This window comes from Nicotiana tabacum, chromosome 22 (assembly GCF_000715075.1).
Source record: "Nicotiana tabacum cultivar K326 chromosome 22, ASM71507v2, whole genome shotgun sequence".
Taxonomy (NCBI): domain Eukaryota; kingdom Viridiplantae; phylum Streptophyta; class Magnoliopsida; order Solanales; family Solanaceae; genus Nicotiana; species Nicotiana tabacum.
Window position 1 is genome coordinate 185,913,381 of NC_134101.1, and position 17,676 is coordinate 185,931,056.

General features: G+C 35.0%; 1 protein-coding gene across 1 annotated transcript; it reads left to right on the forward strand.

Moving 5' to 3' along the window:
- Positions 1–3,198: 3,198 nt before the first annotated feature.
- Positions 3,199–6,506, forward strand: LOC107805085 (uncharacterized). The gene is made up of 4 exons (XM_016629069.2): positions 3,199–3,379; positions 3,467–3,688; positions 5,020–5,196; positions 6,064–6,506. The coding sequence occupies exons 1-4, from the start codon at positions 3,374–3,376 to the stop codon at positions 6,115–6,117; spliced, it is 459 nt and encodes a 152-aa protein (XP_016484555.1). The 5' UTR covers positions 3,199–3,373; the 3' UTR covers positions 6,118–6,506.
- The last annotated feature ends 11,170 nt before the right edge of the window (positions 6,507–17,676 follow it).

The following is a 17,676-nucleotide window of genomic DNA, read 5'->3' on the forward strand; positions in this document are numbered from 1 at the left end:
GTTAGGGGTTATTTGGTTTGAGCTGGGCGGACTGGGCTAGTATATTTAGGTGGTTGGGCTGGGGTAATTGGGTTGGTTTGGGTAGCTTAGGTCCGAAATTTAATTAAAAATTGGGGCCAGATTTTAAATACTCAATTTATTAAATAAATAATTTATAAAAAAATAATAAATAAATAACAAAATTTCATTTGTGCATAAAAATGGTTAATAACAATTATTCAACACTTTAAAAATATAAAAATTTATTTTTTGCATAAATAAAGTAATTGTAAGTATATATGGGCTATTATTGCAAAATGTGCAATTTTAGCCTTTAAAATACAACTGTATTTATGATAAATATGTTAAAAATATTTAAAACCTAATCTGGGTGTAAATGATGAAACTAGATGATAAAATTATTATAAAAATAGTTTGTGATGCAATTAATGAGTATTTATATAATAAAATGTAGGAATAAATTGATTTAAAACCATTTTAAAAATTATAAAAAATTATGAAAAATGCATGTATGTGTTTATTAATCAAATGATGATACATATGTACTATTTTAGAAGTATATCTATATACTTAAAAAATATGAGGGAAAAATTGGGTATCAACAAAGTAAGCTCACTTGGGTTGAAATCACATAGGGCTTTTTCAGAATGCAATGAAGGCTTTTGGACTAAGGTTGGATATGTTATGATAGAACGAGTTGATCCTTCTGTAAGTACTCCATTTTCTCTTATCGGCTCATGTTTTGCCAACTCTTTGAGGCATTTTCTTTTCCTTAGGGGGACTAGAGAGACTTAACATCACTCATTCTTGGTCATGATATTCATTTTCTCTTTTTTTCTTTCTCCATGCTTTGCATCATCACTTTTCTTTGAATCCCTTTAACTCTTCAACTTATTCACATTCTTTTTGCATTTTTATTTTTGTTCTTTCTTTCTTTTTTCTTGCCTTTCCTTCTCTTCATTTCTTTTTTTTTTTTTGTGCCTTGATATCTTTTTCAAATTCCTCGTCTCTCTCTCAAACTTATGATTTTAGTCAATTGTTTCACAAGAGTGTTAAGAAAAGATCGAGTGCTAAGAAAGGGTCACAACAAAACAGGCAAAGGTTTGTAACATGTTTATCAAATGAGAAAGGTTTTAAGCTCAAATGGGTTGACTAGGGATAACAATATTGGTGGGCCATGGAAAATTTAAAGCGGGTCAAGGAGAGTCTACAATCACTTCTCAAGCCAAGCAAAACTTAAAATTTCACCTCGAAACACATTCAGGGCAAGTTCTAGACCATTCACACGGGTACTTGGACTTGAAACAAAAACATCTCACCTCTCACACAGCTGGATTGTTAAAAAGGATAGAGTCGAGGGCCCACAATGACTATATTCAAGATTGAAAATCATTGTAGTTCGACTAAACCACTCGATGATTGCTTAAATCAACACAAGAGTCAGAAGGTCACTAACTAGAGTTATTTCTTTCCAAAAAACTTGTTTTTAATCATAAACACATAGTTAAGTGTGTTGGTACCAAGTGAAGCATGTTTGACTCTTCGAGCCTGACTCAATTAGGTCTTTTTATTCATTATTACTACTATTCTTACCCAAACACCAAAAACGGACTCAATCCCTTAATAAGGTTATCACGCCATCCATCATTGGTAAGAGTTACCCGATTCATACAAAATACTACCTTTAGAAAGAATCGTGGCATTAAGAAAACCAAAGGCTTGTTGTTCATTCAAACATAAAAAGAAGTTACTAGATTAAAAAGAAGCTATTAGATTAAACAAAAAGCTACTAAATTAAACATTGACTAATAAGAAAACAAAATAAAGAAGCTATAAAGCAAACTACTAAAAGCATAATGAATATACATAATGAGAGAGGAAAAGATAGAATATATACATCAAGAGAGAGAGAGTGGGGGGAAGAGAATATATACATGATAAAAAGAAATAAGAGAATATTGTCAATTATTACGAACCAAATATCTAGAAATCATCCAAATAGTAAATAAACGTCACCCCCCCCCTCCAGAATAAAAATAAGCATTGTCCCCAATTCTTAAAAAACAATAAGAATAAAGAAGGGTAAGAGTGAAGAGGACTCCCTATGTGTCCTTGGACATCTCCGTGTCCATAGCAGCGCCACCGCCCTCAGTCTCCTCTAACTGGATCTCATCATCCTTGGCTCTGAGAGTAACTGTGTTGGTGAACATCTGGCGCACCGCCTCAGTAGTGTTGGCAGCCAGGTCTGGCTCCTCAGACTGGCCAGCTTGTGCCACTGGAGCTGATGGTGCTGCTGGATCTACTGGTGCTACTGGATCTGTTTCCATCAGCATATCAAATGGAAGATCACCATCTGCTACTATCCTGGTCACCTCTATCCTCAGTCTGTCAACTGATTTCTTGGATTCCTGGGATTTCCTCATCTTCTTTACCTGCTTCCCAAGCTCCTCAATCACTGATCCATGTTCTACCAAGGTGTTCATGATGGTGGTCTGGTTCTCCAATATCTTCTTCAATGTATCCTCCACTGTCAGAGGAATCTGGAGTGCCAGAGTGGATGACTGTGCTAAAACAGTACCGGATATGTCAGATAGCTTTGGAATGATTGTCTGCATCCAATTGTTGAGACTCACCAGTGTCTGGGAGACTTGTAGCGCATATAAACGGATGAGTGGGCACAAGTACTGGCTTCAAAGCCGAGGTGGAAGGCACTGATGCTGAAGCTGGAGGCATGTCAGTTACACTTACAGAAGGCACTGCTGAAGTGGAAGGCATATATGCTGACTCTGCAGCTACCACCGAAGGCTCATCAAACTGGCTTACGGTAGTAGTCGGCTGACCCTTTCTGTCGAGTTCTTCAGATCCATCAGAGAATACCAAGAGAAAGGCTTCTTTGCCCCAACCTTTGTGTCAAAATCCCTCGGCTCCACCCCGCATCCGTAAGGTACTCAATGATAGTATTGGGATACGAGTAGGAGGAAATAATCTACAACCTTGAGTACTATGAGAGAATTAAATTCCTTAAGAAAACACTGAAATTCAGTAGACTCGGATTAAATTCTATTTTTGTTTTTCATTTTTGTTTATACATTATTTTATATTCTCAAGAATTATTTTACAAATACAATATACTAACAACTACAAGTATTTAGTGCCCCACTGCTCAACCCTCCATTCCTTTACCTATAAAAACCCAACAACAACAGTCACTCGTCCCACAAAGCAACCCCATTTTAGGCCCCTTTTAAAAGAACCCTACCGTAATACCACAAAACCTTAGTCCTAGTTGATTTAAAGCAAGGAAACAAACAAAAAGATTGCAACTCTGAACTCCATTGTGAGGTCAATCTCCAAGATTCTTGCTGAGGCCAAAATGCAAGTAAGCTCTCATCTCCGCTTAATGTTTCTTTATTGGTTAACTTCATGAGTTGATTTTGTTTGTGATTTGTGTTTTTTTTCTTAACAGGGGAGCAATTATTACTTCATGAGGAGGAGCCATGTTCCAGCATTTGGTAGCTGGGACTGTAACGATGATTCCCCAATTCCATTCACACAGTGCTTTGAATCAGCTAGACAAGCGGATTTGCTTCGATACAGCTACTCTCAAGACCGTGATTTATACGTCGCCGGCGATCTTTACCAGAATGATACTGTAACTCCGAGCATGATCGTCCTTCCTCGTCGTAAGGTAATTACTACGAGTATTAATTAATTATGTTAAGCCTCTATTGTCCTTTACCTCCATTTTAAGACGTGTAGTAATTTAAGGAGGGAACAGTTTTTGGTGTGTAGTTAATCAGAGAGTTGAAAACGAGGCAGAACATGTGAAAGCATTAAATGATTTTGGTTTTGCTACTTTATACGCATGTCAAGTACTCTTCATTAGTGATGAAGTTCCTCATCTTTTAAGAATTTACGCTCTTTCAATTTAATTCAAGGCACAACAATATTTTTTCTATATTTAGAACTAAGCGGCCAAAAAATTACTTATTTTGAAAAGTACTTTTTTGTTTAATAGTGTTTTCCGAAAAAAGTACTTTTGAGAATTACTTTTTTGCAAAATTTGATAAGCAAATTGTGTTTGGCTAATCTTTTTAAAAAGTACTTCTGAATATCAAAATACTATAAAGGACAGTAAAAGTTTGTTTACAATTAACATTATTTAAAAAAAAAATTATTTATAAAATAATTTAACTAATTTTTTATTTTTATGTAATTTGAATATAAAATATAAGTATATAAAAGCAATAATATTGGTAGGTTCATATATGCTTACAAGTTACGTGTACGAAAAATACTAATTCTTGAGAAAATAACAAATTAGGTAGTATTGTATTATGTCAATTATATCATATATATATGCATGCAACAAAAGTACAAATAAACTACAATCTGGAGATCGTATAATGTTAATATATTATAAAAGAAAAAAATTATACTTTATGAAGAAAGTGTTTGAATCTAGTGATTAACCTTGTTATTTCAAAGAATAATAGGAGACGAAGAAAAAAAGAAACAACAAAAGAGAATGGAAAAATATGTTTATATTAGAAAATTTATTCCAAATAAAAATAAGAGAAGAAGAATAAAAATATTATAAAAATAGAAACGAAAAGAAAAGATGGTAGAGATAAAATAAAATAAAAAAGTAAAGGTTGAATTAATACTGGATAATTTAGGAAATATAATTATATGGTACAGATATTTTGTCTTGAAAATATTATTTTTCTACTTTTGCTTGTTCTTTCTAGAAGAAGTTAGAATTTGTGGCTCTTTTCCAAAAGCAAAAAAAATAATTTTGCTATTTTGACCAAATAATAACTCATATTTCCAAATAAGTACTTTTTTTAATTAAAAAAAAAAAAAAAGCGTTTTGACCTCCCTATCTTGGCCAAACAGAATATTAATAAGTTCATTTGAAGCATTTAACGACCTAGCTCTGTTGACCATGGGGTTGTGATTCTTTTTTGGGATATTATTGCCTTTGTGTTACAGTAAACATGTTTTTTTGTTAAACAGATGAAAGCAAGTAATGAAGCAGTTGGAAAAGCAGGAAAGGACACGTGGGTGGTGTGTGACTATGAGTATGATGTGAAAGAAGCAGCAACTCCATCACCGCCACCGCCTAAAAGGGGCGCTGTAGATGAAGATCTCTACAAGATTTCCCCTGAACTGCTCTACGCTAAGCCTAAAAGGGTACCCCATTCTTCTCCTTAGTCACTTTTTTAATTTGTTTTATCATTCCGTTTTATTCACTTTTTCCCCCATCACGTCCCATAGTTAAAGGGACATGTCCCTATGTATTTGACCGACAAAGTGAAAATGATCGCCTTTTTTTTTTAGCTTGTTTGGCCAAACTTCTAAAATTTGTTTATTTTGAGAAGTATTTTTTTGAAAGTAATTTTTAAAAAAGTATTTTTAGTAAAATTTAATTTGTATTTGGCTAATTAATTAAAAAAGCGTTTTTGAGTATCAATTAGTGTTTGATCAAATTTTTAAAAAGTGTTTTTCAAAAAACTGCTTCTAGGAAGAAACTATTTTTTTTTGCTTCTACACAAAGCACTTGTTTTCTTTTAAAAAGCTTGACCAAATACCTCAATTTTTTTAAGAAAAATACTTTTGACCAAGAAAAAAGCCTGGCCAAACAGGCTATGAATCTTTTTCTTCTTTTCACTTTTAAAGTTTTAATTAATGAATGGAAGTTGAAGCCAATTCCTTCACTAATAGAATTTAGCCCCATTTGAAATTTTGAATAGTAAATTCTGCCGCTAGTAATTTGTAGTCTTTTAGCTTCTCCTTTTTGTGTGTGTATACGAAATACAGATAAATGTAATTCTTCTTATACGCAAATTTACATTCATGTTGCAGTACACATGAGATATCCAAAAGAGCTAGCAATTATTGTCATTTTATAAAGAATATTAAAAAAAAAAAAAAAAAAGTTTGAGTGTCCTAAGAATATATATGTTACTTATCGTATTTAACATTATCTAGTATGCGATACCTTTAGACTTTCTTTTGCTAACCTTTTTCTTTTTATGTTGTTTTCCTAACTCTTTGTAGAAAGGCATTAGGGGTTTCTTCTCAAGCTGCTTACTGCCTATTTGTGCTTCTTGATCTTGAAGAAGCTCAAAGCTTGCAAACAGAGATGGATGCAGGATTTTCAGAGGATGGGTTCACCATTACTTTTTTTAAAAAAATTAAATCAAAAGGTTGATAGGGGATTTGATCCCCTGACCTTAGGCTATTGGAAATAAGAGACCAAAACCAGTGCACCACTTGGTCTCTTTTAACCATGGGTTCCATCAAGTATATATATCTATTTTTGCCAAATTATGAACATCATATCTATACTTTAACCCGAGGACCACGGGTTCACGTGAACCATGTTTTACATGGTAGATCCGCCCCTGCTTGCAAACAAAAGAAGATTCAAAACATATTGTAGGACTACTTGTTTCATATTGAATGGTGGTTTCGTTGTCTATAATATAAAATTGGAGAAATTCAAAAATAGCTAGATTTACAACTGGTCATTCAAAAATAGTCGAGTTTTAAAAGTAATCGAAATTTAGTCACTTTTCATGTAAAGATAAATCTGAGCGAAAACACTGTTCAAAACCCGAAAAATACGCCAGTATATTATGCTGGAGTTCCAGCATAAGTATACTTGAACTCCAGCATATTATACTGGAGTTCCAGGATAAGTATGCTGAAACTCTAGCATAATATGATGGAGTTCCAGCATAAGTATACTAGAACTCCAGCATAATATACTGGAGTTTCAGCAAGTATACCGGTCCAGCATAATATACTGGAGTTTGGAGCACCAGTGCTCCAGTCTTCAGTATATTATACTTGAGGCAGCAAAGTATACCGGTCCAGCATAATATGCTGGAGTTCATACACAGGTGCACCGAACTCCAGTATATTATGCTGGACGGTCTCTGTTGCAGCAAAATAGTGGCTATTTTTCATTGACTTGGTAAACGGTGGCTATTTTTGAATGATCAGTCCAAAAACTGGCTATACCGTACTACTTTTACATATAAAATTAGTATTTTCTTGGATTTTTTTTACCAGTAGTATAAAGTAGCCCAAAAACAGATAGAATGTTGGCCAACCCAAAAAGATAAATATCCATCATTATCTTATGATTATCACTGCGAAGCCTTCTCTCTAGTAGAGTTCGGAACCTTTTTGTTGTCTTTTTGGACAAAAGATACGTAAATAAGTATAAAAAAAGTTATATTTATATATATAACGCCAAAACACACCACGATATACCTTAACGGTAACTTTTGCCGTTAAGGTATAGCGTGGTGTGTTTTCGTGTTATATGTACTGACGTTTACTGACACGTGTATAGTGTGTTGTATTTTCACGATATATATAGCGTACAAATACAGCGCGTTATACTCCTTATTATGGGCCCACCAATAAGTGAATGTATCAACCCCCGGGCTCGCACATTTCCTATATAAACGAGTTAGGATTTTAGGAAAATCCATTCACAAAAAATTATAACTCTCATTCAATCTTTTCTTCTTATTAAATTCTCAAGCATTTTTCCATAATGTCTGAAGAGCGTAGAATAAGAGTTTCATTATATTGGGGGGTGAGGTTGTGATGGAGAATAACTCAGTGAGGTATAGTATATCTCTACGGGGTCATGTTAAATTACCACTTACAATGGAGTACGATAAATTGATATCGTTGTTATGCAAAAAAATGAGTGTGAGGAAACACCGAGTGATACTCAAAGTAACCGGAAGATATCCGTATTCCATCACTTTGCAAGGGGCTGCTTTTTACTCGGAGTTAAACATCTATGATGATGAAACTTTGAGGAATTTTCTGAGGACTCCGGATGAATACCGAAAATTTCTTGTAATCAAAATGTTGGATATGTACGTCAAGGTCAAGGACGTTCCCAACAATGAGGTTGCCGGACAAGTTCTGGATAACCCCCAGTCATCGGGTGGTTATTCTAGAGCAGTTTTTGCCGGACAGGTTCCGGATGAAAGAGTTTTCCTTGATTTAAACTTATCATCGTCTGTTTTTCCTAATTCACAAGATGAGTGGTAAACTTTAATTTTTCTTTGTGTTACAATTCTACATTTTTGTTGTATTGAATTTGTATAAACACTCATATATTTAACAAAGGGTACCGATCGGATATGAATTTTACAAATTATGAACCTAAGCATAGTTTTGGTGTGTTGGATCATGGTGGTCCATCCAGTAGTCATCACCTAAATGAAAATGTTCATCATAGAATTTCATCCAGGTACTGTCTAATAGGGGTCAAAGATAGCCGACTGGCACCTGACGAAAATGTCTCGTCCTGTGGCTTGAAACTCGTGAGCTCCTGCAGCATATCCCAATAATCATCGCGCGACATAGATCTCATAACAATAGGCAGTGAAATGGGCATTCCATCGACGGGCAAGCCATATAAAACCTCCACGTCCTGCAGCGTGATGGTGGCCTCTCCAATGGGCAGGTGAAAGGTGTGTGTCTCTGGTCGCCACCGCTCAATCAACGCCGTGATCAAAGCTCAGTCGAGCTGCATCCGCGCGATCCCAATAATCCTATAAAATTCCGTATTCTATAGGCGCTGGACTACACACTCGTGGAGATCTCTGGGCCCCAAAAAATCCCATAGGTCGTCCAATCTCCTAGCGCGAAGAGTCTGGGATAGTAACTCCCCGTCCCATATATGGGCGGACCTATGATCGCCCTGTAGCACTAATATCTCACGAGAGTAAGGGCCAGGATGTATAGGCGCGTCCATGTCGTCAACTGTAAATTAAACAACATTAATTGTATGTTTAATTATTTAATTGTACAAAGTATATATACTTATTGGGTTCTAGGCTCGATATTTGAGGCCCAGTAGTACCAAAATATCATTAATAATTATATGTGTCAAATTCAATATTTTGATAATTTTGTATGTATTTGCTTTATAATTTAAATTTTTAATTTTTAATTATTTAATTGTACAAAGTATATATACCTATTGGGTTCCAGACTCGATATTTGAAGTCCAGTAGCACCAACCTATCATTAATAATTATGCGTGTCAAATTCAATATTTTGATAATTTTGTGTGTGTTTGTTTTAAAATTTTAAATTCTTAATTTTTAATTATTTAATTGTACAAAGTATATATATACATATTGGGTTCTAGGCTTGATATTTGAGGCTCAGTAGCACCAAACTATCATGAATAATTATGTGTGTCAAATTCAATATTTTGATAATTTTGTGTGTGTTTATTTTAAAAATTTAAATTCTTAATTTTTAATTATTTAATTGTACAAAGTATATATTTTCATCTACCAATATAAGCAATACTTAAACTACATGGATTCTATGCTAAAATAATCTACAGTTTACTATGCTAACAGGTTCTACAATTTACTACGCTAATAAATAATCTAAACTAAATATAAACAACAAATATCTTTTAACCACATAACATTCACAAAAATACATATAACATACTAGTTTCGCAAAAATAAAACACAAACCGGCATGAAAACAGTAATATCTAAATCCTGATATTAACAGAAAAAATTATTTCTCAATTTTACATTTTTTTAGAACACTAATATCTAAGTCCAGATAATTATAACATACTAGTTTCGCAAATAAAACACAAAACGACATGGAAAAACATTCAATCAACTAATAAATATGCATTATTATATAAGTCTTGACATAAAATAAATCGAAACACCTCGATGTAGTATTTTGTGTAAAAATTTGAGTGCGAAAAAGTGAAACCATAACAATACGATGCTCTACTATGATGTGGGACTTACGTTCTTAACGTTTTCTGTGACGGGTGGGGCCCACAATTTTTTTTTAAAGAAGACGCTAGGAGGGGGGACCAGAAATTGCTTCAAAGTAAAAAAAATGGGGGAGGGATTGTTTCTTGTCGGGGAAGAAGACGAAGGGGATTATTTAATTAGGGGTATAGCGCACTATATTTGTATGCTATATATAGCGAGAAAATACAGCACGCTATAGTTGTGTCAGTAAATATCAGTACATATAACGCGAAAACACACCACGCTATACCTTAACGGCAAAAATTACCTTTAAGGTATAGCGTGATGTATTGTGGCGTTATATATATAAATGTAACCTTTTTTTACATTTATTTACGTATCTTTTGTCAAAAAATACAACAAAAAGGTTCCGGACTCTTCTCTAGTCTCTACTCTATTTGCTAAGTGTAGTATATATGTTTCTTTTTGGAAGTATTTCGATGTCCTACTCCAACTGAATTAGCGTTTCACTTCTGTAATTTGAAAATATCAAAGAAGGGGTAGTATAGGAATAAGGATTAAAAGGCTAAAATTACTTTATGAGAAAAGTAGTCTTCCCTCTGCCTTTTCCTTGTTTATTCTTCTATGCTTTTCTTTTCTGCAGAGACCTTATTAACTGGCAAAACTAAAAGTGACAATCTGCTCAAATTTAGTGTGTTATTCATTCTTCTAATTCCTACTAATTGAATATTGCTCACTAATTAAATTTCCAAAGAAAAGATTACCTCCTTCAACATATCATCGCAATCATGCGCTATTGTAAATTGCATCAATTAAGTTCTGGTAACTTTACTACTCCCTTCGTTCACCTTTACTTGTCCATTATTGGTTTTGCATACCTTTTAAGAAATAATAAATAAATTGTATAATTTAAAATGATACTCATATTTATTGGTATATAATCTTAACGAGATTTGTAAACTGATTTGGAATGAGTAATTAATGCTAAGGGCAAAACATAAAAAATAAAATATTTTTCTCTTGATATGCGAAAGTGGACAAGTAAAAATGAAAATCTATTTTTAGAATAGTGGACAAGTAAGATTGAACGGAGGGAGTTGTTGTCTAGAGGTGTTTCTAAATTGGAAAAACCAAAAGGGGGGAGAGAGAAACTGTTGCTCCCAAATGCACATGCAAGTATACATGGTCGACAAGTAATATAGGATTGTAAGTCCAGCTATCGTACCCAAAGGGACTTGTGATTAACTATCAACTAAATTAAACCAAACAATTAATCTATTCAAGCGAATCATAAAGTATGAATATTTAATTAAAACTAATCTAAAGTAACAAACTAAGAGATTAAAGAAAATAAGTTGGCAAATTATAGAAACGAATTCAATGTGAGTGAATATTCTAGAGTTATGGGTTAGCTAACAATCCCGTTGAGTTTTTCACTTAAATCGTCTAATTAATTTATCTAGTTTATTGATTGACGGGGTTAATATTGCTCGTAGCCTTCTCTCCCGAAGTACAACTCCTATTCAAGCTAACCTAACGCCTATATTCCTATGGAATTAGGATTAACAAGAACGCATTTATAATTCCCGTATAATAACCAAGCAAGGCGATTAGGTATATTCCAATCCTAGCCGCAAATCCGCTCCCCCTTAGAGTTAAGATCTTACTCTACTCAATCTTATATGCAATCTAGAATTCCCTCTCCCGAGTTCAATCCTAGATTCGTAGATAGTATTCAATTGGTGATCAAACAATCAATTAATTAAGTGCAAGATTGAATAAATAAACCAACATGATAAAATAATAAGAACAATTCAAGCTTCAAACTACAACGTTCATGTAGCACCCAAAACTCTAGAACTAATAAACTATGAACTAAAAGAAGGGAAGAGAAGAAAAACTAGTTAGAAATCTCCTTCACGCATGGTGTGTGTTCTTCCACGGGAATTCCCCTTCAAAGTTTGTTAGATCCCTCCAAAGTGGCGTCTTCCCTCTCAAACGCATGTTTAGTCTTGCTTTAATATGTATTGGGCAGGTCTAGGGCCGAAATAACCGTGTCCCGGGCAAAATTGGACAAATTTCATGTCACTGGCGCCCTGGCTAGCGCCAGGCGCCCTCCATGGCACTGCCAATTTAGAGTATACTATTTATGGCGCCATAGGTAGGGCTAGGCGCTACTTGTGGCGCTAAAATGTCCAACTGCACTATTTTTGTCCGTTTTGGCTTTAATTTTGCACATTCCTCCCCTGATTGCTTCCGGATCATTCCTACACATAAAAATACATCAAATTAACATAAATCAATACATTTCACATCCTAAATCCATGAAATAAAAGTACGATATGAGGCGATATATATAGTTTAAGTGAAACATCAACACCCTACACTTAGATTGTTGCTCGTCCTCGAGCAATGGGACTATCAAATAAACTCCCAACTACGTACAAGTCTCAATTATGGAAGAGCACTTTAACTTTTAACCACACACTATACCCTTGACTATGATCAATACCGGCACACGAGCATGAACAAACAAAATTTTACATTCTTCCCGTTTAAGCATGTCCAAGTATACAGTTTAATTCAATCAATTCCAACAACCTATTTGTCACCACCCAACCTCAAAAGCCGACTTGTAACCACTAAACACCCTCAACTCACACACTCACCCAACAAGAAAGTTTACAACATTACCAATCATTCATGAGATCATGTGCCCTCACCAACAAACAAAAGAGTGAATATAGATTAGTCCACACATTCGGATATGCTTTTGAACATAATTTAAGAATATCACACAATTGAACCAAATTCACTCACTCTCATAATGAATTCATATGCATCATGTGATCGTACCATAAGCTTGTCCGTAGTGTATATCTCTACTAATTTAAGCTAGCCAAATCTAAGATCAATTAGGACTTTAAGGTTGTAATGTAGGCTAAAGGACTGGTATGATACATTTAGAAATAGTGACTAACCCTCCTAAGAACTTTAATATACTACATTCACAATTCAAGCACATATTCTTCTCAACCAATTCACTTGTCCCAAACCATATGCAACATAGCCCTCTTTTCAATTAAGCACTTCTATATTTACACTAGCACAAATCAATAAGAATTGGAGGTGTGTGTTTTTCTATATTATTTGAACTATCATATTTTTCTCTTTTCTTGCAATTTTTCTTTTCTTTTTTCTCTTTTTTTCCCCTTTTCTTCACACACTCCGTACATTAAAGTTCATCGGCTAGTGACTTTTTGATTTCAACTGTTAGTGCACCAACGGGCCCTTCCATGGTTTCACTCAAAAGCTACTCCCGAATATCTAACCTTACTTCTTTTAGCGACTAAGTGCCTTAGAAGGTAAAGGTTCAATCAACATCAAATTAAGAACAAAATAGGGGTATGACTTGTAATGTGGTTGCCAAAGAAAAGGTCTATAGGCTCAAAGGGGCAAGCAACGGATTTTTTTTTCTTATGTGACAAGCACATCAATGATCTAGCAAGAAAATGCCTACGTCATCTACTAGATTAGCACAACTTACAATTTCGTTTCAATTAACACACGAGGCAAGTTCTAGACTACACAGGACAGCACAGAAGATCACAAATCCTCACACACACGTTGCACATGACTCAATTAAGACGGTTCTGTTAAACTCTCAAGTCAAACAAGCACACATAATTGAGAAAATTAAGCAATATTATACTATGTGGCATACGAGTCAAACAACTGAGAAAAGGCATTACAAAATAGGCTATTTACTTTACTTAGGCTTCACAATTCAAACCAAATACACGAAAAAACAGAATGTATATCATAGCCTAATGTGTCAGTATCAACCATGTCAATGAGTATCTCAGAGCGACTCAGTTTCTTCCTAAACTACTCCTAAAAAAAAGTACCTGGTTCGAGCTACACCCTTAGAAAAGAACCGGCGCCCAAAGAAAAACCAAGGGATACTACCTAACTATCCTAAAAATATCTTTTTGGTATTTTTAATCGGACTTTATCCCTCAAGAAAATTATCCAAAAGATCCATCGTCGAGAAAATTTCGAACTTTCTCTAAAAAAAAATCAATTTTCGTTTTTTTTCCTAGACTATGTCTACTACGAGTTCTAAAAGAAAAAAAAAACTAAATAAAAAAATAGTTTTATACAATTACACTTCAGAAAGTAGTTTTCCCACCCATACTTATATTATGCATAGTCCTCGATGCATGATCATAGAGGAAAATATTAAAACAAGGGTGAGAAATACTCCCTGAGGCCCTCTCGGGCTTAGCTCGGACATGATCCTCAATATTAAGGGTCGGGACGATCCCACACTTAAGCTCAAACATGCTCCTCAGCTTCAACTTCGGGTACTCAGACTTTCCCTACTTTGCAAAACAAAAACAACATAAAACTTGACACTGTATAAAAAAAATAAAAAAATATAAAATACAGGCTACCTCCCAACAAGCACCTTATTTATAGTCGTGGCACGACGCCATCACTTCACCATTTTTCCTTCCACTTTGAGGATATAAATTGCGCCCCCAATTTTGCATCAATTTTCCTATCACGTTCATGGGGCGGTGGTGTGAAAATAGAGGAACCAAGCAATAGATATCGCATCTTGCACTTCTTGGCCCTTAAGTGAGGAATGTCGGTTTGCCTCCTTGGTATGGTAATTTCAGAATATAAACAAACACTTTGTTCCTCATCCATTGACTCCTCCATATGCTCGACTGGATTAATTCCCATGTCACTAACCAAATACAATATTGAAAAGTGTTTAAAATGAGGTCCAATACGTTCCAACTCCACAATTGCATTATTTTTGACATCCTGAATTTTGCACTCTTCGTCAACTTGGCATCATTAATAATATTTTGGTCTAATAATTAGTATTCTCGTTTTAGCTCTTCAATTTGGTCTAGAAGATCTTTTTCTGCTTCACACAACTTATCACTAAATTGTTGGGCGTTACATGCATCAACCTTTGCACTCATATCTGCATCCAATTTTCGCACAGGCAAGCTAAATCTGTCAATTTCTTGTGCAAGATCAACTCTCTCCTTAGACCAATCATTTAACAACGTTGTTAGCAAACAACGTCGTTGCGCATATTATCTTAATCGATAATATTCATCACAATACCAACCCTTACTCCCATATTCAAATTCAGACTTCCAAGATGTCAGGTCATGACAAGCCCAAAAATACGGGCCATAAAAATCTTCCATCAACCATGCGTATTCATCAATAACCTTATCTCTGTATGCTTCATCCCCAGATGTCATGTTGAGGGAACTAGAAACACACTAAGAGAAAAATCAATCAAATAGTTATAAAACTAAAAATATTTATAAAGAAAAAAAATAAAACTAGTGAAGATAATAGTAAAAGTCTAATATAGTAGAATAGTTAATTTCTAAGTCCCCGGCAATGGAGCCAAAAACTTGTTGCTCCTCAAATACACATGCAAGTATACGTGGTCGACAAGTAATATAGGATTGTAAGTCCAGATATCGTACCCACAGGGACTTGTAATTAACTATCAACTAAATTAAACCAAACAATTAATCTATTCAAGCGAATCCTAACGTATGAATATTTAGCTAAAACTAATCTAAAGTTACAAACTATGAGATTAAAGAAAATAAGTTGGCAAATTATACAGACGAATTCAATGTGAGTGAATATTCTAGAGTTATGGGTTAGCTAACAATCCCGTTAAGTTTTCCACTTAAATCGTCTATTAATTTATCTAGTTTATTGATTGACGGAGTTAATATTGCTCGTAGCCTTCTCCCGAAGTACAACTCACCTATTCAAGCGAACCTAATGCCTATATTCCTATGAAATTAGGATTAACAAGAATGCATTTATAATTCCCATATAATAACCAAGCAAGGCGATTGGGTATATTCCTATCCTAACCGCAAATCCGCTTCCCCTCAGAGTTAAGATCTTGCTCTACTCAATCTTATTTACAATCTAGAATTCCCTCTCCCGAGTTCAATCCTAGATTCGTAGATAGTATTCAATTGGTGATCAAAAAATCAAATAATTAAGTGCAAGATTGAATAAATAAACAAATATGATAAAATAATAAGAACAATTCAAGCTTCAAACTACAACGTTCATGTAGCACCCAAAACTCTAGAACTAATAAACTATGAAACAAAAAGAAGGGAAGAGAAGAAAAACTAGTTAGAAGTTTCCTCCATGCGTGGTGTGTGTTCTTTCACGTGAATTCCCCTTCAAAGTGTGTTAGATCCCTCCAAAGTGGCGTCTTCCCTCTCAAAAGTATGTTTAATCTTGCTTTTATACATATTGGGTAGGTCTAGGGCCGAAATAACCGTGTCCCAAGCAAAATTGGATAAATTTCATGTCACTGGTGCCCTGGCTAGTGCCATGCGCCCTCCATGGCAATGCCAATTTAGAGTATACTATTTATGGCGCCACAGGTAGGGCTAGGTGCCACTTATGGCGCTGAAATGTTCAACTTTCCTGTTTTTATCCGTTTTGGCTCTGATTTTGCACATTCCTACCCCCACCCGCACATATCGCCCCCGATTTCTCCCGGATCATTCCTACACATAAAAACACATCAAATTAACATAAATCACATTTCACATCCTAAATCCACGAAATAAAAGTACGTTGTGAGGTGATATACATATAAATATATATACTTTAAGTGAAACATCAGAAACATAGGGGCTTGTATGTAAAAGCTACTCAAACATCTGGAGAGTATGATCAACAAAAGTCTTTGTAAGCACTGGCTTAAAGAACAAAGAAAAGAAAAAGAAGCCTAAACCATATCGTCTTTAGCTAAAGATTTTCCTTTCCGATATGTTTTTTTTCTTTCACTTGTTTGACTCAAAAGATATCAGAACCTTTTTGAATAAATCAATCAAAGAAAATAAAGGGGTAAATCTTAGTCAAACATAATACATTCCAGATCAATGAGCTAACAGAATAGATAGTACATAAGATGAAGTAGATGTAATCGATCTTATTGAAATTCTTCATTGTGGTTCCCATCAATCAATGAGAGAGGTAGCTTTACATGTTTTTCTGTAGATTACTTCTTTCCTATGAAGATTACAAGAAGAGAACTTAGGGGAGAGAATGGGAAAGAGACCCCCCCCCCCATCGAGGGTTTTTCCCTACTATATAGTCAAGGCACCCTTTCCATTTACTTGGTTCGATGCTCTCTCGTACCAAGTGTGCCTTAGTCGTCCTTTAGACATTGCTCCTTCTGACTCAATGGGTGTCGAGAATGAGATGTAGAGTGGGCCATGTCGTCTTTTACTGCCTTGTCACTTGGGCGGGACATTGGTCAGCTCGGCCGAGACAGTCAGATTTTGACCAATACAGTTAGTCCATCCGTCTGTCGGGGTGATATTTTGTCGGTCCTGGCAGACGGACCATGATTGTTGTGAATTCGAGCGAAATCTGACTTTTCGTTCCTTGGTTACGTTACTTGGGTTTATATGAGATGGCGGCGTTCTTTCGATATGCTTGGACCATTGCGGTTGTTTCGAAACTGAAACGTCGTTTGACATCAAAGCGTTATTTCGTGGTTATCGCCATTGTGACACACGTTCCTGGGGAACTGAAACGTTTCTATCAGATTTGATTAGCGACTCTTGGGTTTCGGGCTTGGGGGATTTTCGTCTCTTATAAATAGAAGGAACTCATCATTCGATCGACACACTTCTTTGCCTTTTACTCGAAAGAATTCTGCAGATATACTTTCTTCCTGAAACTCCAAGTTTTTGTTTGCTCTCATTTAACTGAAAATTTTCATCCTTTCTTTTCGTTGTTTTTTTGTTGCATCATCTGGACAAAATGGCTGGTGATTAATCTT